At 40.9% G+C, this 23,646-nt stretch overlaps 1 protein-coding gene across 1 annotated transcript; it reads right to left on the bottom strand.

Moving 5' to 3' along the window:
- Positions 1-1,191: 1,191 nt before the first annotated feature.
- Positions 1,192-22,827, bottom strand: hook2 (hook microtubule-tethering protein 2). The gene is made up of 22 exons (XM_074655613.1): positions 22,619-22,827; positions 20,350-20,432; positions 18,662-18,734; positions 18,462-18,512; positions 18,234-18,366; positions 17,222-17,289; positions 16,834-16,899; positions 16,584-16,664; positions 13,122-13,288; positions 12,672-12,812; positions 10,632-10,833; positions 10,339-10,449; positions 8,945-9,032; positions 7,923-7,989; positions 7,394-7,531; positions 6,545-6,632; positions 5,080-5,114; positions 4,913-4,995; positions 4,703-4,806; positions 3,406-3,513; positions 3,244-3,315; positions 1,192-3,016 (listed from the first exon to the last, which is right to left on the bottom strand). Exons 1-22 carry the CDS (start codon positions 22,661-22,663, stop codon positions 2,888-2,890), a joined length of 2,133 nt encoding a protein of 710 aa, XP_074511714.1. The 5' UTR covers positions 22,664-22,827; the 3' UTR covers positions 1,192-2,887.
- Between the last annotated feature and the right edge of the window lie 819 nt (positions 22,828-23,646).

Genomic DNA, 23,646 nt, shown 5'->3' with positions numbered 1-23,646 from the left:
AACAATCACAATATAGTTTGTCCTAAAAATTTTATTTTTTGTGACATACTATACAACTAATCAAAGGAATCGCATTATTAGGCAACAGTTTGGGTCCATGTTTACTCCCTGTCAACTGATGTCACACACATACTCACTGCAACAAGAAATAAACTGAGACACATTTGGTATGTTTACAACTATGAAATGGTCAATAGTGTTAGAATCAGGCTTATTGCCAAGTGGGTTTTCACATGCAAAGAAATAAACCAGATTCTGATTCAGATTTTATGACATACTTTACTGTAACTTTTTTTTTACTTACTATATTATGAAATTTGTTATAGCAGACCACATATACTGATATTTTTGTGATTTTTAAATGGCATACTATACATTTGACTTTTTTATGATTTTTCTTTAATGGTTTGCTAGTTAGATGTAGGTATGCTGGTTATCAAGTCTTTGAGACATGCTTAAGTGTTGTGATGGATTAACAATGCTTTCACAGTTTCACTCAACTGCTCAGGCCGATGCACAAAGGATGTGAGAAGTCTGACTAATCAGTTTGGCCTTTAGATTATGACAGAATTAAAGTGTACCCACCAGAAGGACCAATGTGATAAAACCTGGGTCAGTCTTCTCTCTCAGATCCTTCTGGAAAAGTGTTTGTACATGTTTTAGTCAGTATGGACTGTTAAGTTAACCTGACCCGCCAGATGGTTTGTTACACAGAACCATCTGAGAAGCCGTCATTGAAAACTGTTTGGAAAAGGGCAGGCCGCTTTCAAAAAACATTTGGCAGGTGATTGGATGAACCATCTGTCAATCAAACTCTTGCCGAGGGCGAGTAGGAGAAGAGCGAAAACATGTTTTCCATCGAGAAAAGCCTTCAGTGCCGTTCTTGGCTCTTCTTTCAATGAAGACGCTAACCACTTCAGGAGCCACCATTGTTGTTTAGAACGTATAGTCACCTCTCCGTGTCGCCTAAGCCACAGCCGTAGCTGCTAGTAGCTCCTCAAAAGACGCGGATTGGTCCGTGATCTAGCTTGGTGGACACAAACACATTACCTTTCTTGTGATATGTTATCCCGCGATTCTTGCGTGATCTTGTGACATCACGAGAATCTAGCTACTGTGCAAGCTAACTGTTAAGTGCTTCTTCAATTTACTTTAAATGAACACACAAAGAACACACCAGACGACCACATCTTACCATAAGATCCCATTTATTTGTAGTGCAAAAGTAGATCAGACAGGACTACATCTTTAACTTGCCTCAGATCCCTGTGTGAAGTACACTATGCTATGACCTACTAGACCATTATATGATACAAACAAACACTGACAACCGAAAAACTTAAACCCTTCAAGCCATGCAAATATTCAACAAAGTTAATGATGTAACACCATAAATATCAACTCAAACAATGAATTATTAGGAGAAAAATGTGAACACAACAGCAGAATTCTGGTCTGCGTAGTCCATAGCACGAACATTCACAGGGAACAAGTACAAGTCATAAAAACAGTAGCTCTGATATGGGACAGATTAAAATGACTACATCTGTTGAGATAGGGAAATTAACCAGAAGTGAATAAAGGCAGGCGTAGTGTTGATAACTTTCTACCCGCCTCCGACTTCCTGTCAACAGACGGCAAAAGAATTCCAGCGTATTGATGAATACATTTCCTTCCAGTTCATTGAACTCTAAATGAGGTCTAGCAGCGGTAAACAGCCATTAGCTGAGTCATTATTAGTATTAGTGTTTTTATCATAATGGACTCAATCACATTGTGTATTGGTTTTCCAGTCTTTGTGAGAAACTACCGAGGCTTTCCATCACCTATATTCAGTTTGGAGTCTAAAGTGGTGAGTGCAATTAGGTCCAACCCACAAACAATACCCTGTTTCGATCTTTGGGAAGAGGGAAGGGAATGAAAAAAAAAAATCTTGAAGTAATAAATTCATATTTGGAGAACATTAAGAAATATCGTATGCAGAAGTCACATTATCAGCAGCCACAGGAAAAGGAGCCTGCAGTGCGACGTATTCTTTAAGTAAAATCTATTTGTACCAAATGAGACGGGGACACTGCGAATATCTCAAACTTCAGTCTCCATAGAGGGAGTATTTTTAGTTTTCTGCGAGGCACTAGAATGAACCCACCCTTCTAGGAAAGTGCTTTGGTGTATCTAATTCTTATTATGAATATTAAGTTTTAGGGAAAATTATTCAAGTGAATACAAAGGTGAAAAAAGTCTAAAGCCTCATGGTCTTTACATCTTTTCGAGATCTTTCGAATTAAAACAAAAAAAAAAACTCACCTCAAAACACATGGTCAACACGACAAAAATAAAAGTTACGAGAAAATTCAAAACAGATGCAAAAAAACGAGGAGACGTACTAACGGCTGAATGTGATGATGTTTTCAGTCTACAGCCTGTGTGGCCTTATGTCTTCTTTAGCACTTAATTGTAAAACCAATAATAACCCCTCTCTCGTCCACCACATTTGAGCTGTAACCTTGACAAAACTAGTTCACATTCCATCCTATTGTATAACATAAAAGATTAAAAAAATAAAAGTCACCTTAAAAAGGTGAGACAGCCTCTTTTCAGGCCGTAAAAATCCCTCTACTCCATTCTGTTTCTGTGAGTTTACTCTGAGTGTAATCAACAGTAGAGTACCTCTCTCCTTCGGGGCTCCGCAGAGAAAATAAACATTCTCGTACCATTAAGAGCCAGCAGGGGGCAGCAGCAGCATGAAGAATACTCTCTGAGGTGCAGCGATCCAGTGTAAAGGCATTAAGGCAAAGATACAGGGAGTTCAAGGTGAAGTCTACTGTGGATCACCTCGTCTCCTCCATGCGTCCTTTAAGCGTGTGTGTTCTCATGCCCGGACGTCTTATCTGGGACGGTGCCGTGTCAGGCCTCTCCTGGCGTTGGTGGACTGCCTCTGCTGAGCGAGGAAGGACATGGTCTGGTTAGAGGGACCCAGTCGCTCGCCAGACACTTTCTGATGCAACGCCATCCCCTGAGAAAGAGAAACACAAAGTAAGAATGAAGAATCAGGTGTGGGTGTTAAGGTGTCTCGTGCAAAATCATCTCCATCCAGTAAAATCCTTGTTTGGCCTCAAAACTCTTTTCTGAGTTTCATAAAACCAAAAAGGGGTAGAACTGTTTTCAACTGCAGAGAAAAACAACACATGAAAAAGCATAAAATGCCTTCTCCATGTTTTATGCATTTGTACACTCACTTACCATGTTGTACCATGCAGTAATGATGAGCTTCTCCTCCTGGTCATGTCTGGCTCTGTTCTTCTCATAGTCATGCTGCGCAAAGCAACAGATCATCATGCATTAGTGGGATTTAAAAGAGCTAGAGTGACCCACTTTGTCGCTTTACGTCAAAACGGTTCATACCTCCAGGTGCTGGATTTTTCTCTCCTTCTCCGTCAGCTGGTTCTTCAGTGCCTGAACGTCAGGAGTCGCAGGCACCGGCTGCTGCTTGGGATCCAGGGTTTTGATCACCTGCACACACAGAGATCATTTTTTTTCAAGATTACTCCGCTGATTTAGCATTACACTCCTGTAACATATTAAGTATTCAGACACAATAGACAGTTTTAAAAAAATTATTCAAATAGATTCAGCAGAAGAGATAGTCTTTTTTTATTCCACGCATTCTTCTTCCTTGTCAAAATCTGGCGCCTACATTACCCAGAATACAACTTGACCTCCATCATTTCGGTCCGAGATTTGAGTGTGTTATGCTAGTAGCAGCTAATGTAGTCTCGAGCAGAGATGAGGAGCGGGCTACAGAGGTCTGGTAAGCTCACTTCTTTCTAACTCTAACACCCAAAAACAGGTTTTTAATTTACAAACCTGTAATCTTCAGACCATAGAAATAGAATAGGAGTAGAACAGACGTTCCCATTCAAATCAGTGTGGCAGGATGGTCAGATCGGTGGCCATTTTTATGTGTACCGTTGCCATAGGAACAATCCCAATGTCCCCCTAAAGCCTTAAACCCTGACCCTTCAAGGACCTGACTAGCGTCACCTGATAAATGGTTGCGTGTGAGAGGCTGCGAGGGCTTGAAATGGTAGAAATATGAATGGGACAGCACTTTGAGGAAACATATCACGTTACCTTGACGACGCCAATTGTGAGTTTCTATTTGCCTGTTTGAACGTCTTCCAGGCTCTTGCCTTACGAGACTAGAGGTAACTGTCAAAAAATCTATTTACTTGTTTTAGTCAGACTTCATCATGCAAAATTCAAAGACCTGGTTGATGAATAAACCAGGTGTGTAATATAGTCTAATACTCGCATTCCTCTGATTCCATGTACCATCTTAAATCCTTAATGTTAATGGTTCGGTGTAAATTTAAATATACCTGGCTGAACACCATGTGACGTCCTCTTTGTTTACTTTTTTTTTTAAACGCCTCCAGGCTGCCCCTGGTAACTGTGGTAACCCTGTGTTTAACATTACAACGCTATGAATTGTGGGTAATCCCCTCAGGTAAAGTCTGCAGAAATGCAGACTTACGTAAAGTGTTCATAAAGGGCTCAAAATGTCTGCGAGAGAGACGGTGGGACAACCCTAAACCCTCGCTCATTTGTGGATTCTCCCTTTAACCAGTGAAAAAATAACCCTCAGTTTTATTTTATAGCCATATCATGAGGACAACATGTTCCATTTAGGCGGACTGACCGTTCTCGCCTTCTCCACATAGCGCTTGTATCGCTCCTCCATCTGCTTCATGTCCTCATCCTTCTTCCGCAGGCTCTCCTGGAGTTCATCTATCTTCTTTACCACTGAGAGGGAGATAAATAAAGAAATCGTTAGGAAGAGAGTACTGGACGCTGACAGGTGCTCAAAGAGGCAGCAACTGAAGGAATTTGAGAGCATGTAATGACTTACTGTTGCCGTCCACTTTGGGCTCTAGGTCATCAATGACCTCTCTTTTCTTTTGGAGATCTGAGTGAGCTTCGTGGAGTTTCTCCCTGCAATAATCACATCAAGACTGATTGAGCTCACTTTGGTTTGGGACCCACATGGATAAATAATCTGTAGGAAGCAGTACTTACAAATGCTCCTCAAGCTTTTTCTTCAGTAAGGAGGACTTCAAAGAAGAACAGAAAAAAACACATTAAACTCTAAACTAACACGCAAGGCTTTCTAGGTAACACACAAACACTCAGTATAAAGCTGCAAAAGTCAAGCTGGCAAAGAGTTAAATCATGGGCCAGTTGGACAGAGGGTGGGCCGTACTTACGATGGCCTGATTTTGGCATAGTTGATCGATGGGGGCAGGCGCAGAGAGACAGACAGAGAGGGGCAGGCGTTAACAGAGAATCACCACAGCAAACATGGGTTAAGTTCCCACACAACATGTATCAAAGTGGAACAAACACTGCAAGCATTTTCAACAGTCAACTTTTCAATATACTCAATATGCCATGCATCTAGTTGATCAGTTTCAAAAGGAAAAGAAGTTTTCACGTGCACACTATGTTTCAATATTCTGTCAATATGATAAGACTATAGCTTGTGATGTGGGGAGTTATAACAAAAGAGGACAGAGGAGAAGGAAGAAGGTTCCTTGACTGCTGCAGGAAGTGCAGTAGCTCAGGAATCCATTGGTACCAACCATGTCATCTAGCCTGTCGTGAAGGAGGTTAAATAACGCTCCAAACTTACGCTAAATTTTGGCGAGGAAAAACTGTCATGGCCATTTTCAAAGGGGTCCCTTGACCTCTGACCTCAAGATATGTGAATGAAAATGGGTTCTATGGGTACCCACGAGTCTCCCCTTTACAGACATGCCCACTTTATGATAATCACATGCAGTTTTGGGGCAAGTCATAGTCAAGTCAGCACACTGACACACTGACAGCTGTTGTTGCCTGTTGGGCTGCAGTTTACCATGTTATGATTTGAGCATATTTTCTATGCTGAATGCAGTACCTGTGAGGGTTTCTGGACAATAGTTGTCATTGTTTTGTGTTGTTAATTGATTTCCAATAATAAATATATACATACATTTGCATAAAGCAGCATATTTACCCACTCCCATGTTGATAAGAGTATTAAATACTTACTATACTAGACAAATTTCCCTTTAAGGTACATTTTGAACAGATAACAAAAACTGTGATTAATCACGATTAAATATTTTAATCAATTGACAGCTCTAATTTAAGTTGTACAATTTTTATATATTTTATTGTTATTTTATTAATCACTTATTTTATTGTATTAAATGCGTATAATTGTATTTTTATTAATCTAGTTTTTACTTCACACTGTTTTACTACTGTTACTGTTATTATAGCTTTTAATTCTACTTTATTACATTTTTATCATATTATTTTCTCGTGTGCATTTGTCTAAAATTATCAAATTGTTAAATTGTTGAACAGTTTTTGTCTTTTCTGTTTTCACGGTCTACACTTGTTTGGTCTTATTTTCAGTCATCTGTGAAGCACTTTGAAACTGCACTAATCTGTATGAAAGGGTGCTACACAAATAAAGTTTGATTGATGGACTCACATCCTCAGTCTTGCTGTCCTGATCGTGGAGCGCTTTCTGGAGCTCCTCGATCTGAGAACGCAGCTCTGAGATCTGCTGCTCGTTTAATCTTGGAAACAAACAAGGACAAGGGAGGGACAAGACGAAATGTTAGGAACAGAAAAGGTACAAGAAACAGAGACGGAGAGAGAAAATGAAACGGTTTGAAAAAGAACATTGTGGAGAGAGTAACAAACAAACGGGGAGGTCGATGGTAGAGATGAAACACAAGGTTATTAAGTTGATACTGTGGGTGGGAGATGTATGCAAAGTATCATGTGGATCTGTGTACATCTGCTGCAGGCGGTGTTCGTCCACTCCCCCAAGTGTATCTGCCTGGCCATTCACGGCTTTGCTCTCTACTGAGCATGCTCGCTCCACTCCTCTCCTCCTGTTACTGTTGCTGAGGATGCTTCCCACACCCTGGGCCTGGTGTTGCATGGACACACACACACACACACAAACACACACACACACACACACACGCAGTCCACCCACATGTCCACATGCCCACAGGCATGTAAACACACACACATACATACACATACACACACACACACACACACACACACACACACACACACACACAGTCAAGGGACAATCTGGCTTTCTGCTGTCTGTCCTCCAGTCCAGCCCACACAGCTCAGTTGAGCACACAGTCCAGAGGGTGAGTTGACATTTAGGCAGATATCACTCCTACCATCAGCCAAACACCCAGATTAATGTCCAGGAACACACAATATGGTGGCCTAGAAAGGGAATGATTGCTTAACACAAGTGAACAAGAACTTGGACATCATGTTATGTTCACACACACACCCCTCCCCCTACCTGTTCTGAGTTTCCAGGGCGTTCTTGCTGCGCTGAGCCTCCTCCAGCTCAGCCTGCACCTCCACTACTTTCTGCCTGTAGGTCTCCTCCTGGACACACAACATCTTGTTTTCACTCTGTAGACGCACCACCGTCTCCCTGTCCGAGGGGAAAGAGCAATGAGAAAAGAGGGGGAATAGGAGGTGAAGGAAAGGGGGTGGGGGGGGGTTGGGGGGGGGGGGGGGGGGAAAGGAAGTAGAGATAAAATGAGTGTGTGGCAGAGGCGAGAATGGCCTGCCGAGTTGGCCGCGCCTTTCTCCGACAACGCCCCGGCCAAATGTGCAGCCCTGGCATGTGTCGCTATTTCAGGGGCCAGATTAGAGAAGATGAATATAGGGCACGAGTGGGCTACTCATAGTGACACCGATGCATGTCTGTTACGGGTTTAGAAGGGAAATCTCATCAGTTACGCTTCAAATATGGTTGCTATGTACACATGAACCCCCACACCACGGCTTATACACACACAGACACAGCAGAGCAGACGTACTTGAGCTCAGTAGGCATGATCTCTGCTGCGAGGTTTCCTACTGTGACACCTTTGTCACACAAGCCTCCTGCAGAGAGAGTGAGAAAGAGAGAGAGATTAGGTGTCAGCGGGTAACTTAACTCTACTTCATTAAATAGCCAGATTTGCATATTTTTGTTTTAATCAGAAAAATACATTTGTTTTCACAGAACAGCTTTACATGTATATGTCTGTACGAGGTTAATTAATGGTCAGCCACCAACACATACTGCTCCAAAATTGTGAATGGTTGTCCTTTACAAAGGGATAGTTCAGATTTTTTTGTGGGGTGAAGTGGGGTTGTATGACGTACTTATCCATAGTCGGTGTATTACCTGCGCTATATTTAGAATATCTTAATTGCTTTACCTTGCCGTCAGACAGCCCTTTCCCGGTGGGGAACTGAAGCAGTTACATCCATCTGTGCTCTCTTCAAAGCCATCAGAGTCCTTTGACAAAAAGGTAATTTTACCTCGCAGAACACGGAAGTTGCTGCTCTACCGCTGCCTCCATTGGTTAGTTTGTTTGTGCTATTGTGTGACTTTGGTGAATCCAACTAACCCTTTAAAACTCAAAAGTCACACAATAACAAACAAACTGACAGTTTCAGGCAGCGGTAGACCAGCAACTCCCGTGTTCTGCGAGGTAAAATTACTGTTTTTGTCAAAGGATTCTGGTGGTTTTGAAGAGAGCATAGATAGAGAAGGGCTGTCTGACAGCAAGATAAAGCAGGGAAAGTATTCTAAATGTAGTGTACAATTAAACAGATTTTTAGACGGCTAAAATACTCTTTGCTGGTCCACAGCAGTACTTTGCTTAGCTCATGTGCTGGTACTCCTGCGTGGTCCTCCAAACTGGGAGCGTGCCGACCGCCATCTAAGTTACTGTAGGTAATACACTGAATATAGATATGTATTCTACCACAAGTGGAATTTTGCTTTTGATTATTTCACCATCTTGCAGTTCAGTTCTTTGTTTCTAAATTGTGTGCAATTACAACTCACCAGATCCACTGAGACACCTCTGTTGGACTTGAGCACACCTGAGCTCATCGTTTGTCTCCCGAAGTGTGTCTCTTTCCGAGATCAGACGCTGGAGAACAAAGCACAACGTAACACAGACTTCAGCTTCATTTCATACTGCTTCAGTTTGTATGTTTTGAATTGTTAGGCCAATCGCATCTATAAATTCAAGCAAGTATGAAACTGCCATGTGTGCAAGGGAAAAGTCAAAACAAAACAAAGCAAGCGCGGCGCCCAGATAGTTTAATGGTTAAGGCATGTACCACATAACTACAACGTCCATGGTACGATTCCTGGTTGCGCGGTCTGTGTTGCAGGTCATATCACTACCTCTCCCAACATTTCCGTTCTCTATCTTCACCAACTGTCAAATAAAGGCTAAAATGCCAAATATATAAATTATATATAAATATAAAAAATCTGATAAATAAAGCTAGAATTACCGCCTAACAGTTTTATGCCTCTGTGAACCAGTCAAGTTGCAGTTTACATCCATGTCTGTCCAAGTTGCCATCATTTTATCCTGTTAGACATTTGTATGAAATTGTCATAAGTAGCATATGAATTCTTGAGTTATGGCCAAAAACGTGTTTTGTGAGGTCACTGTGACCTTTGACCTTTGACCACCAAAACCTAATTAGTTCATCCTTTTGTCCAGGTGGATGTTTGTGCCTAATTTGAAGAAATTCGCTCCAGGTGTTCTTGAGATGCTGCTTTGATGAGAATGGTACGGATGTATGGAAGGACAAACCAAAAACTGGCCACGGCTGTCGCTGGCACAGAAGCATAAAAAAAAATAAAAAAAGTAATAAAGGTTTTGTTAGACCAGCTGTGGTATGCACACAAAAATTGCCTGGTCATTTTATATTTAGACTAATAGTAATTGGGGGACATCAGATTTACATTACCGCATGACTTTCAAAACCCCACAGAGCAATGAGTTCATTTTCTCTAGACTCACACACCATCTAGAAGTAGTACAAAATAAATGTACACTTCATGTCAGTACAGTATGTATTTCTTAATTACTCCCACGGGTAACCGAGGACATTAATCACTCCTGTCAGTTTGCAGAAGGTGTTAGAATTGACACACAACGTGGGAGTCCACTGAAGAATAGTACGATATTTGCCTGGCAACAATTCCTCCTGCAGGGATGTGTGTCCTGTAATAGTCATAATTAATGTTGATTTACTATATTACTGCATGGAACATTGTCTAGTAATAAGACAGGGCTTAAGTGTGTGAGCGTGATATCAGACAGATGCTCCACGCTGATAAAACAGCATAACAAAAACACTTTCTAAGCGGCATGTGCTCATTCTTTCCCCTTACACAATTGAACTTTTGTTTCCTGACAATGTTTACCAACTCACTTCTTTCTCCTTCAGCAGTGCGTCATACTTGTCGTGAAGGTTCTTGTACTCAAACTGCCATTTCTCAGCTTTCATGGCCTCTGCCGAGTGCTTGGTGTGAAGCTCATGAGCCTGCAAGTAAGAGAGCATAGCAACAGTCTGTGTTGGCAAGGGCTCTCTATAAAAACTGCAAGGTTTTCTAAACACGTGCACAGACCAGTCTGTGTTTAACATCACTTGGACGTCAACACAGGAACAAGCATCACTCCCCCTCCTCATCCTCCTCATCCTCCTCCTCTGGACCCACAGCTTGCCTGTCTCTTGTAGGTGTCCAGCTGATTGCGGACAGCGTTGGCCCTGCGGAGCTCCTCCTCCAGCTCGCAGGTGCGTTGCATGTACACGGTGTTGCGCTCCTCCAGGAGGCGCACCTGTCTGCGCAGGTCTCCCAGATCCTCCAGCTTCCTCTTGTACGTCTCCACCAGCGCTTCGAGCTGGTTCACCCGGTCAGACGAGTGCCTGCGGGGGAGGAGAGGACGGCGTGGGAGGCGTTGAGTACCGGCTCAGAAACATGACTTTTCGTTAAACACAATACATCCGTGTGGCTGTGTACTTAACTACTGAACACCAACAACTCTGACGCAAGCCAGTGTCAATGCATGAAATTCATATTATCAACACAGATGTCAGAGTGGAGCTGAATGGACGTCTGTGTGTGGGCAGTGTGGGAGTTGTTTCTGTGAGTGTAAATTGATAATAGATGAACTACTGCTTAAAGGAAAAGCCTGGTGATGTTCTGCATTTTAAAAATCCCTTGAAAAGATCAAAACCAACAATGTGTTAGTTTGTCTCTCAATACTTTTCAACTTCTTTCTTTCTGCTAGTGAGTATTTACAACACCAAAACCATGGATGTGGGATTGACTGAAAATAAACTACAGTGCCCAGTTCATGGTAAAAAAGGAACATCTCGCCCAATGCAACGGTGAACCTCACTGGTGTGTTTTTAATAGTTTTTGGACAACAACTGGGCTCTATTGCACATAGGAATATGCTACAGTAGGCTATGTCTACACAGACAATACTTGTTAACCCTAAGAGACCCACTTAGACCCGTTTTTTGTCTTTTTTAGGGGGGTACAGGGGGTGTTTAGGGGGAGATAGCAGGTCAACAGTAGATGTCACATAGAAGTGGTGTACATCATCTGAAAGCTGGGAACCTGAAGATTAATTTGAGATGCAGCTCAGCACTGTGTGTCAAGTTGTTCTTGTCGTAAATCAGAAAAAAAAGAATAATGAATTGATTAAAATAAATTGTGAAAGTGTATAAGAGCTTAGAACATTATGATAGAAGTATATGATGTCATTCCCATGCTCTATTATGCCTCATAAGATGTCGCAGCAATTTTTGGGTTGAAACAATTTGTTACACAGATTTGGGGCTAAATTTAACCATTTTTTACCACTCAAGAAGTGATAAAAATGATTAATATTCCCCTCAAAATACCACATTAAGTAATCAAGACCTTGGATTTTTGCCCCAAACTGCATAGGAGTAGTATAAAGTTGGCATGTCTGTAAAGGGGAGACTAGGGGGTACCCATAGAACCCATTCACATAATTATAATAATAATTCATTACTATAGATTATAGATAGTACAGATCATTACTATATATAATAAGAATAATTCCTTCACATATCTTGAGGTCAGAGGTCAAGCCAGTTTTTCCTCGCCAAAATTTAGCGTAACTTCGTAGTGTTATTTAGCCTCCTTCCAAACAAGCTAGCATGACATAGTTGGTACCAAGGGATTCCTTAGGTTTATATGATATCTGTACCTTTATTTATTGATAGTAAAAAAATGCAGAATATCCCCAGACTTATCCTTTAAAAGACACAAGATACATTTTCAGCCAACATGGTGCTTTACCGACTCGTCTCAATAAAAGGACTGGTTCATTTAAGTTGTCTTATTTACAACAATTTCAGAAGCTGACCAACTATCGACTCAACAATAATTGTCAGCCAATATTTACAATATATTTCACATTCTCACATAGGGGAATTCTTTGCATGGAAGGCACTGTTAATTCTGAATGAATTGCATTTTAACAAATCCATCAATATATTGAGTCTTCCCTAGTTTGACATTACACAATCCCAAGATGCTCTGTTGGAAAGCTACAAAGCTGAGAACAAAAAAACCCTCAGTGTCCATGTGACTCAACGCCCACCAAGCGTGACTTTCTGCAGTTGGGCTGAGTACAAACTTGGGTGAGCTCGTGAGAAGGCCTGCGCTGTTTTTCACAATAAATTCAACGTGGTTGGGTGAGGATTTCGGAGGAGTCTGGTCTCACCTGAGAATGTCCATCTCGTCTTTGAGGGCCTGGGCTTCGTGCGCCAGGCTGGTCAGCTCTTCGTTCCGTTGCTGCAGCTCGCTCACCTCGCGCTCCAGTACCTCTCCCCGTACACGGATGTCATCTCTGCTGTTCTCCAGTCTGAGTGGGATGTATATGATACCAGAGCAGTGGTTTGTGGTGTAACTGAGTAAACTGAATAGGCTCATTGTGAGATACTGAATGGAGCAATATGACTCGGCAATAGCATTTGATTTGCATCGTGTGTACATGATGTTAATGAATGCTGAAAAATCTCCAGCTACATCTTTTAAAAGTCAAACAAATTCTTTAAATGTAAAAATGTCTATTATGTACAGGCCTGATGAGTATTTTGCTTGTGCATTAAATGCTAGATAGAAACCCTGAACTGTCCTCTTCAGCAATTCTGTGTGTGTGTACTGCTTGTACCTGTAGTTCTCCTCCTGAAGCTGCTCCATCTGACTCTGCAGCAGCAGCAACTTCTTGCCGGTGATGGCAGTGGTGGAGACGTCGAGAGAGTCGAAGCGGCTCAGCTTCTCCTTCAGGGAGCGCGTCTCCGCCTGTAGGGACGACTTCTCCTCCAGAGCCACCGACAACTGTGGCGGAAGAGAGAGGCTTACATTGTAAAAACAGGTGTAAAGACTGGGACATTAGGCTATGGACCACTGAGAGAGAAATGACGAAGATGCACAAAGTGAGAAATACACAGCAGTACGAAGGGAGGGAAAAAGGGAAGAGACGGACGATGCATCAGAAAAGTCCTCAACGCTGATTTAAGGAAGAACATATCAAGAATGCGGACATGAGCAACTGACATCTTTCTGAAAATAAACGATACACAGAAGAAAAACGCAGATACGCGGCGACAAACTCACCAGTTTTCATGCCAACACATGCTTTGTTCTCATTTCACATGCTCGGCCGTCAAAAGCTTAGTTAGTCAGCTGGTTTGCGGCAGATGGAACTTTGTCAATAGTGAAGTTGTTAGCATTACCCTCAGGGTTAAAACCAGATTCTCATAATATAAATAGATGAATATGCAGAGCTCATTGAGGACCATTGATAACATTGGTTGTACTGTAGTAGGGGGAGAAATGTTCTACTTTTCAGGGAGTTCCAGTACAAAATGTTTGTTTGAGTCAGGCTGAACTGGAGTTCTGGTTAGACAAGCTGGCATTCCAACATTAAAAAAGGGGGAGCGTATACTTACCCGCTGGACATCTTTCCAGTTTGAATACAGCAAAACCCTACACTGAACTTTAAGGACAGATTGCATGCTTTAGCACAGGGCCAGCAACAGTAAATAGCTTTCAAAACAACACAAATGACTAATCCCTAACGCGTGGGCTAAGTAAGTAAACAAACAGGTGGGCTGAGAGCAGTACAAATTATTGTTGGCTACTGCTCCGTCCCAAGGCAATGTGTCTATCTTGATGTTATGCAACTATTGACTAGAGTGTATCTTTAAAATACACAAAATTAGTCCACTCTCAGTTGGTGGTGCAAAAAACAAGCCATTGGGAACACAAACAATGTCTCAGGCAGGCTAATCAATAAGGGCCAGAGCACAGAAGCTGCAGGCACACATATTCAAAACCATGATACAACCAAAGCAGCACACAGCAAAACCAGGCCTCAAAAGGATCTGAAAGTCAGGTATGTAAAAGGTGAAATGGTTTTATATTATTCCAAAACCACAAAATAGTTTGCCTTTTGCGATAATGCTTTGATTACAGCTTTGTTAGACAAATGGAGGATAAAACAAACCCAAGCAGAAGTTTGCCAGCTTAAAGTTAGAATCCTTAAGATTTTCATGGAACCAAACCATCATAATCATTTAATGTATTTATCTCCAGTAATAACCTCTCTATATAGTAGTTTTAAATGTGAGTGGCGGAGCCCGCCATTCCCACGCTGGATTGAAATTGCATACCCTCAGGATTCATAGGACATGATGCGGCATGTAATCCAGCACTACTATTTGTATTTCATTGATATCAGCCTCGCTGTTTGCTGTTCACTCTACTAACACTGTATCAGAGCCGTATTAAGTTACTGCTAACCCAACATTTCTTACAGCTGCTGTTTCACATTAAAGCTTCAGTAGGCAGAATATTTTTGGCATCATTGGACAAAAATTCCATTACAACCTTTCAGCATATTGTAATTCAAGTATTCTGAGAGAAAACTAGACTTCTGCAAAAAACTAGACTTCTGCACCTCCTCATGGCTCTGTTTACAGGCTTTAAAAAATCTATCTGTCAATCACTCGTGAACTCCGATCACACGGTCAAACTAGACAGCGCTAATCAAATATGAATCAATATTCTGTAACTGTAATGTCCATTTCTCGTGTAAACTGTTTTCAGAAACATCTTGTAGTGTACTGTTTAGCTGTAAAATGAGAAAGTTTGCTCCGGCTGCTGGGTGGTGCTTGGTATTTCCTCAACTGATCTCAACATGGCTGCCGGGTCACAAACTTTCTCATTTTACAGCTAAACAGTGCACTACAAGATGTTTCTGAAAACATTTGAGGAGAGAAATAGGCATTACAGTAACAGAATATTGATTCATATTTGATCAGCGCTGCCTAGTTTGACCGTTTGATCAGAGTTTGCAAGAGATTGACAGCTGCTCAGAGACGGCAGGCTCCAGCTCGGCTCTGATTGGTTGTTTTCCTCCGGTCTGTTAAATATTGCAGGTGCCATTAGCAGCACTGAGGACACAGAGGCACATGATTTTTTTTCAGATTACCTGTCTCATGCACTACTGTCAGGATAGAGTGACCGTTTTATAAAAATAACTTGTTTTAATCATATTTGCTCCAATTCAACCTACTGCTTCGTTAAGAGTTCAACCTGCGAAGCATGAGACGGCAATAATTGTGAGGAGGTCACAGGAAGTGCAATGTTGTTGTCACAGAGGTTAGTCGTGACAGGGATGTGAAATTCTGGGCTTTTTTTGGGAGGCGACAGACTGCACACCAACTTCTCGGCAAGGTCACCGAGTTTACTTTGCCCTGCTGTTGTGTGGAAAACTACAGCATGACATCAGATTGCGGTTACTCAAAGTATGATGCAAAAAGGACAACTATTGACTGATTTATTTATTTATTTAACCACTGTGAGTCTGTTTGGCTGCACTATAAAACAGTTACGCTAGTTGCTGCTCACTATTGTACTTCTGTTGAAGGAGTGTTTGCTTCCCCTTGAATTCTGGGTCCTGTTGTATTAAAAAACACTTGATGTCACCATCAGTAACCGCAGTGCTGTAGTAAAGACCACTTAAACCGAGACTAAGTCATGACCAAGACTTTGAGGGATTGAGACCAACAATAAAATGTGGAACGTGCAAACCAGAGGCACTCCTCGAATTGATCCACATTCCCATAAAAACATCCACAGAAAACAAGTGAAGATTCCTCTTCATTCACCTTTTTCATTGCCATATATACTGTAAATGTGTGTATGTCTTGTTAATATAATCAAAAGGCATTGCAGTGGTGAATTTTATGTGTGGGAATTTCCCTTTGTTTTTTATGAGCAATCACAGTAATGATGTTAACAAATAAATCAGACAATGCAGAGACAATTCAGTGATATCCCCACAGTAGTGGTCTTGAAATAAAATCCTGAGTCCTCTTTGTCTGAGATCGAGATAAGACTCCGAGACGAGACTGAGACAAGGCCGAAAAAAATTGCGGTTGATTCCAAGATAAGGCCGAGACCTTCAAAAAGGGGTCTGGAGACCAAGACCGACCTTGAGTACTTACAACACTGAGTTACCGTGCGTGTTGCCAAATCAAACAGGCCTAAAATCTCAAGGATTCTAACTTTAAGGTCTCAGGAAATGTTTGCCAAGTAATACGTAGACCCCGTTTGGTGTACCAACCTGATGTTCCAGGTCTCGACAGCGCTGGCTCATGTCCAACTTCTCGTCTGCCTCCTCGCTTAGAAAATAATACTTCCTGGACTGCAAACACAGAACCAACAGAACATGAAGACAGAGGAGATGTCCTACTAATCCCAGTAGGAGGGAGTAAACATTGATGAAAGGGTGAGGCAAAACACAAAAGGAGGGATGTAACAGATCCGCTGAGTGAAGAAGAAAAGAGGGGGAGTGAAAGTGTTGCGGGTTTCACCTGGTAGTCAAAGTCCCCATAGGTCTCTGGGCTTCCTGGTTCTGATGAAGGCTCCTTTGATAAGAGCTAAAACAAAGCCGTCATAACAAAGTCAATGAAAAGCTCACAATAACTGTTCCCAAAAGCAGTTTTATCGGGTTTTCTGAATAACTTTGTTTAGTAAAACCTCGAACAGGTGTTTGTTTTTTCTCCCCACGTTAATTTCCAACCCTATGGGTGCCAATAAAACACTAAACATATTCTTGAAATATCTCAGAGTAGCGGTTTCTGGGACTCTGTTCAGTCTTACGCTTATCCGGATTTCTTTGATTGTGAATTAACCATGACTAAGAGCTGGGATTAATGCAAAGTAGAGACAACCGAGAGGATAAGCGAGAGGCTCACTCACCTCCTGAATGGCTGTCATCACAACGTGCTGGACAGATTCCTCGAGTGTCATTATCTGCTGGATTTGCTCTGTTTAGAAGAAGACAACAAAGAGCCGTGAAGGTGCAGCCAAATGCAGATTAACACAAATACTCTCCTAAAAACCAAAACAGCTCTGCATCTATTAGTATTTTCAGAGAACCAGTGCTCATCAAGCTGATGTTTCTTCTCAATTGTAATTTGAAAAATGTAGGGCTGTCAAAGTTAACTTGATAATAACGCGTTAACGCAAATTTGTTTTAATGCCACTAATTTCATTAACGCAACTTACTATTTTTAGGGTGTAGCGGGCTCAGTTTTAAAGCTAGAAAAGGAATCCATTGGTACCAACCATGTCATACTATAGCTTGTCACAAAGGAGATAAAAACTGTCATGGCCATTTTCAAAAGGGCTCCCTTGACCTCTGACCTCAAGATATGTGAATGAAAATGGATTCTATGGGTACCCACGAGTCTCCCTTTTACAGACATGCCCACTTTATGATAATCACATGCAGTTTGGGGCAAGTCATAGTCAAGTCAGCACACTGACACACTGACAGCTGTTGTTGCCTGTTGGGCTGCAGTTTGCCATGTTATGATTTGATCATATTTTTTATGCTAAATGCAGTACCTGCGAGGATTTCTGGACAATATTTGTCATTGTTTTGTCTTGTTAATTGATTCCCAATAATAAATGTATACATACATTTGCATATAGCAGCATATTTGCCCACTACCATGTTGATAAGAGTGTTGAAATTAATCGCAATTAACTATGGACAATTATGTGATTAATCGCAATTAAATATTTTAGTCGATTGACAGCCCTAGTAAAATCATGTGGTCAGTTTATCATATTGTGATGATCAGGCCGTGATATAAAGCAAGAAGCATGTGATTTGACTTTGAGTTAATCCTGTGTGTTATTTTCACAGATGGCTGCATCTAATTTTGTTCTTCTTTTTCCCCCCCTTTTACAGCACACACTTTACCTTGTTTCTTCTCACAACTGACAGCACAGCCCAATACGAGCTGTACCAGCTTGCCCAGTTCAGTGACATCTCCCATCTCTCCTATAAGGTTCACGTCTGGCATGTGCGCATCTGTTACCTGATGACCGAGCACCTGTTCATGGAGAGTAAGGTGAGACATTAGGATCGAGGCTTGAGCGGATTTAAAAGGTGTACTAAAAGTTTGTAAAAATAACACAATCTTCTTACATCATGGTAATATTCCAGCATGCTCTTAAGAATCTTTTTCAAGTTGCTGACCTGAAAGAACAAAAAAAAAAAAAAATCAGAGTTACAATCTTGATCCTCATTTTAATCAGGGAAAAGGAGATATTGAAAAGCCTGACACATCTTGGTTATTCTAGGTTGCTGTAGGGTATCCTGTCATATCCTGCTGTTTCACAAATTACCTTGAGGCGCCAGTTGTCCCCACTCTCCTCCTTGATCCTGCCCAGCCATGTCTCATTAAACCAAGAAGGGTCTCTGTTAACGAGAGAACAAGAGAACTCCAGTGATGACAAGGACGACACATCACTGGACATCAAGATTCACAGAAGGCCACGGGGCAACGAGGCCTTGTGCTTCTGTTCTGCTAAGCACAATGACATTTGAGTAGAACAGTCACATGTCACTCTAATGCTCTTGTTGTGAAATAACTCAAGAAACAATTGAGAATGGTCATGTCTAGAAGGTAACCCACAAATTGCGAAACTCTCGCGAGATGTTGAGGTTAGGCATTTATCTTCAATAGTTAAAGGGATAGTTTGGGTGTTTTGAAGTGGGGTTGTATGAGGTACTTATCCATAGTCAGTGTATTACATACAGTAGATGGCGGTCAGCACGCCTCAGTTTGGAAAAGTAGACAGGAGTTACCACACGGGAGCAAAGCAAGTACTGCTGTGGACGGGGGCAGCAGCAAAATGTATTTTAGCCACCTAAAAGAAAGGATCACCTTAAAATAATCAATATCAGTTTAAGTGTACGCTATATTTATAATATTTTCACCAGTTTACCTTGTTGTGAGACAGGTATACAGCCTATGTTTCCGGGGAACTGAAGCAGTTATCTACGCTCTTGCCAAAGCAGCCAGACTCGATTGAATAAAACAGTAACTTTAACTCGCAGATCATGGAAGTTGCTGGTCCACTGCTGCCTCGATCGGTTAGTTTGTTTGTCTTATTGTGTGAATTTGGTTAGTTCGGATTCACCAAAGTCACACAATAACACTAACAAACTAACCTGCGGGAGACCAGCAACCCCTGTGTTCTGCCAGGTAAAATTACTGTTTTTTCCCAATGGAGTCTGGTTGCTTTGGCTTCGGTTCCCCGTCGGAAAGGGTTGTCTGACAGCAAGGTAAAGCTGTGAATATATTATAAATATAGCATACACTTAAACTGATATTGATTTTTTTAGGTGGGCTTTTTTTAAGTGGCTAAAATACGTTTTGCTGCTGCCCTCGTCCACAACAGTACATTGCTTTGGTTCAGTGCGGTAACTCCTGTCTGCTTCTCCAAACTGGGGGCGTGCCGACCGTCATCTACTATGTACCTATATGAGATAAGTACCTCATATGATCCAACTTCAAAACACCCAAACTATCCCTTTAAGGTTAGGATAGATTGTCGGGCAGCGAATCTCGAAAGAGTTTTTGCACATTTTTGCAACTTGTGGGTAACCATCTAGACACGACCGTTGAGCATTGGATTCTAATTTAGTGACATTAAAATAGAAAGAAACATTTGCTTTGATTAAAAAATAGTTATATTATATTTATCTGTGTGAGTATGAACACAAATGTCCCACCACAAGCTACAAAGGTCATCAGGCCTGGACAGATAAGTTATTGTCCACCAATGTCTAAAAAAAGCTGACCACACAAATCCAGACCGTTTTCTTTGAATGGTTTAAATTTTGCATAGATAATGGCCTTGTGCAATTCAACGGTCAATTTAGGGCTAACCACACAGATAAGCAAATCTTAGTGAGAAGGCTCTGAATGAATTTCTACCAGATGTTTCCCCTGAATTCATGTTGTGCACTTAGATAATCAAAACAACTATAAACACTTCAGCATACTTATACATATGTGAGCCCTTACATTCTGTGCAGCACCTGTGCAATGGCCAATCCACTTGTTAGGTCCTGCTTGCTGTTGCATGACGGCACCTTAAATGTCTGTAACTGAGAATGAAGACATTAAGAGTTAATGGAGTAACCTCTGATGAAGCTGGTTATACATTTGATGCACAACCTTATTTTATTAAACTTTTATCTAGGGATGCACCAATACCGGACGGGGCCGATACTGACTCAAATGGCTGGATTGGGTATCGGTGATAATGGGGCCGATCTATTCAATGTTTATATACTATATACATTATATAATGAAATTTGAATTCCTGTTTCAGTTTACTCTGCATTTAAAAAGTTTTACACTTGAATTGTAATTCCTGTTATTTTTGAAGATTTTTTACCAAGTTGTTGGTGCAGGATTTATTATTTTAATAATAAATAATTCAGTAAATGTATATCCATGTATTTATTTCTTAGGAAAGTAATGTTTAAGTCAAGTCTGATGTTGCCTTGCACATAAAAGAATGATCCCAGTCTCTTCCACACAGTGAGGTATACATCTTATATATCTAACACTGGTATCAGATTGGTACTCGGTATCGCTATCGGTATCCGGAGTGAAACATTTGGATCGGTGCATCCCTACTATTATCCAAATCTAAACTAGACAGACACATACATTTTGATGAATGTGGGTTTAATCGGTTGATGTGTGTAAAAAAAATAAAAATCCATAAGCCTAAACTCTTATGGGCCATTGTTGTAAATAATAATACCTCTAAGTTGCATACTTTTTTTTGTTTTACAAAGAACACACTTTTGAATAGAAACAGGCTTAATGTTACTAAAAAAGCGACTTGGTACCTGCAGAAAAATATATATAATGGCCTGAATATTACAAAACAATAATACATTTTGTTTGTCTAAACCCATTTAGTATTTAATTACAATACATAAATGATAGCTGCTAAGCAGTTATGGGGAATTACAGTCCTACTTAGCAAGCTATTAATATTAGTTGGTGTCTTAGTTTAGCTAGCTAGCTAGTCCTCAAGGTAAGGCAAGGCAGCTTTATTTGTAGAGCACATTTCAGCAACAGGGCAACTCAAAGTGCTTTACATAAACATTCAAGAACATTAAGACAAAGTGCAAAAGAACATTAAGACATAATTAAAACAGTTATAAAAACATTAAAAATAGAAAATTAAAAACAAGCTAAAAATAAAAGCTAGGATCAAAGCTAAAATAGAATATAACACACAAGAGTAAAAGCTCTAGTGCAGTATCAGATCATTATCTGGTTTAATAAAAGGCAGCAGCAAACAGGAAAGTTTTAAGCTTTGATTTAAAAGAACTCAGAGTTGGAGATGTTCCTGCAGGTTTCTGGGAGCTTGTTCCAAATAGTTGGTGCATAAAAACTGAACGCTGCTTCTTCTGCATGTTTAGTTGTGACTCTGGGGACACTAAGCAGACCTGATCCAGACCACCTGAGAGGTCTGGATGGTTCATTACATAGCAGAAGATCAGAAATGTATTTTGGCCCTAAACCATTTAGTGCTTTCTAAACCAGGAGGAGTATTTTGAAATCAATTCTCTGAGAGAGGTAAACTTGCCTCTGGGTGGTAAAGTGCCAAACAGGTGGGTTTTCTCTTGGTGGGATTTGAGAAGTTACTATGTTGGATAACTTAAATTTCTCAGCTTACACTAAACTATTTTTTCTGGCAGTCAACTTTGCTGACACCGCAGTCAGTTTGGTAGCTTACAGATAACAAGCTAAAAAGCAGACCACCAGGAGCAAACTTGTGTTTACCTAACTAACTAACTAACTAACTAACTAGGATCTACCACCTGCTACTTTTAAAAGCCCAGTGTGACATAAAGCTGCACAGATTCAACTAATAATCCAGTCTCTGCAATTTTAAAAAGCCTTTAAGGTCCAGAGCATTGCATTGATGCATTAAAAGTGCTAGAAACAGTGCAGCAAGGTGGATTAATCAGCAGGCGAAGAGCAGATGTGTGATGCAGTGTGCAGTGTGATTGTCAGGACAGCAGCTCTTTGGACACTAGCTGGCTAGTTAGCTTGGCTGGCTAGCAACTGTTAGCTTCCCAAACATGCTAACTTCTGTAGGTTGACACCTGCTTATATGTTAACCTACTTACTCAACAAAGCCGATTATTATCGATTAACCAATGCATTCACTTATAATAGTAACCCTATATGTCCTCCTATAATGGCAACACCTGCTGTCACCTGTTAGCATGCTGTTAGCATCGTTAGCTAACATCAAACTTACCCAGGTTAGCAGAGAGTCACACAGCTCTGCTTTATCCAGACTCATGGTGCTGTGTCCAGTGGAAACCACAGCAGCTCACACGGAGAGGCGATGGGTCTGGCTCTCAGGTCTTTGTTTTCTCCTCTGAACTTTGTAACTCACTCCTTTACACTCTCCACGTCAGTCATTGTCCAGCCATGGCCTCCTGCTGCTGCTTCGCGTTTCAGCTCCTATTAACCAAGCGAGCCTCCGTCTTAAGAGCGTTCCCATGGAGACGGATTATGTTGTCTTGATCAGCTTGTCTGGTCATGGTGTGATTATAATTATAATAATAATGATGATGATAATAGCCTGCTGTCTTGTTAAGCTCTCATAATCACGATAGCTTAAATGCTGGCGATCTAAAAAAAAAAAAAAAAAATCATGAATTTGATTTCATTTATTTACATTCAACCAAGAAATCCTTATTGAGATGAAAAATGTTTTTTTTATTATAAAGCAGGCTTAAGTCCTACATAAATACTGTGAAAGTATCAAAACACTCAATCCATAGGGAAATACACACAGCCCGTATTCAGAAACTCTGCATTTGAAACAAGCTGTCAGGATTTCTGTCCATTTGTGATGTCACACATATACAATATTTAGACCCTTGACACAATTTCAGACGTTAACATTCTAAATGTGTCCCAGTTTATTCCTGGTAGCAGTGTATGTGAATGTCATCAGCTGACAGGGAGTACACATGGACCCAAGCTGTTGCCTAGCAACGCAATTCTGTTTTGAATTCCGTCAAAATGCACTAAAACGGAGCGTTTCAGACAGAAGGTAAATACAGGCATATTCAGGCAGACAGTATGAGGAAAATAAAGTTTTTTTTTAAACATTACAGCATGTAAACATGTTCTAGTATAAACACAAAATACAAGTATGAACCTGAAAATGAGCATGATATGGGACCTTTAAAGCAACCCCAGAGCCATCTAAAAAAAATTAAAATAGCCTAACTAAGACCATTTTTTTCCATATGAGACTAATACATCAAAAAT

Source organism: Sebastes fasciatus, chromosome 13 (genome assembly GCF_043250625.1).
Source record: "Sebastes fasciatus isolate fSebFas1 chromosome 13, fSebFas1.pri, whole genome shotgun sequence".
In the NCBI taxonomy this organism is placed as follows: domain Eukaryota; kingdom Metazoa; phylum Chordata; class Actinopteri; order Perciformes; family Sebastidae; genus Sebastes; species Sebastes fasciatus.
Note: the sequence above shows the minus strand (reverse complement) of the source record. Positions and strands in the feature narration are given on the sequence as shown.

What these genes read in the sequence shown, in the direction of transcription:
- hook2 (XM_074655613.1), bottom strand. Translation starts at nt 22,663, where the DNA reads ATGAGTCTGGATAAAGCAGAGCTGTGTGACTCTCTGCTAACCTGG. An exon ending in TGATGACAGCCATTCAGGAG is followed by an intron (nt 16,900 to 17,221) that starts GTGAGTGAGCCT and finishes GCTTTGTTTTAG; the next exon opens with CTCTTATCAAAGGAGCCTTC. An exon ending in GCCCTGGAAACTCAGAACAG is followed by an intron (nt 6,633 to 7,393) that starts GTAGGGGGAGGG and finishes TTTGTTTCCAAG; the next exon opens with ATTAAACGAGCAGCAGATCT.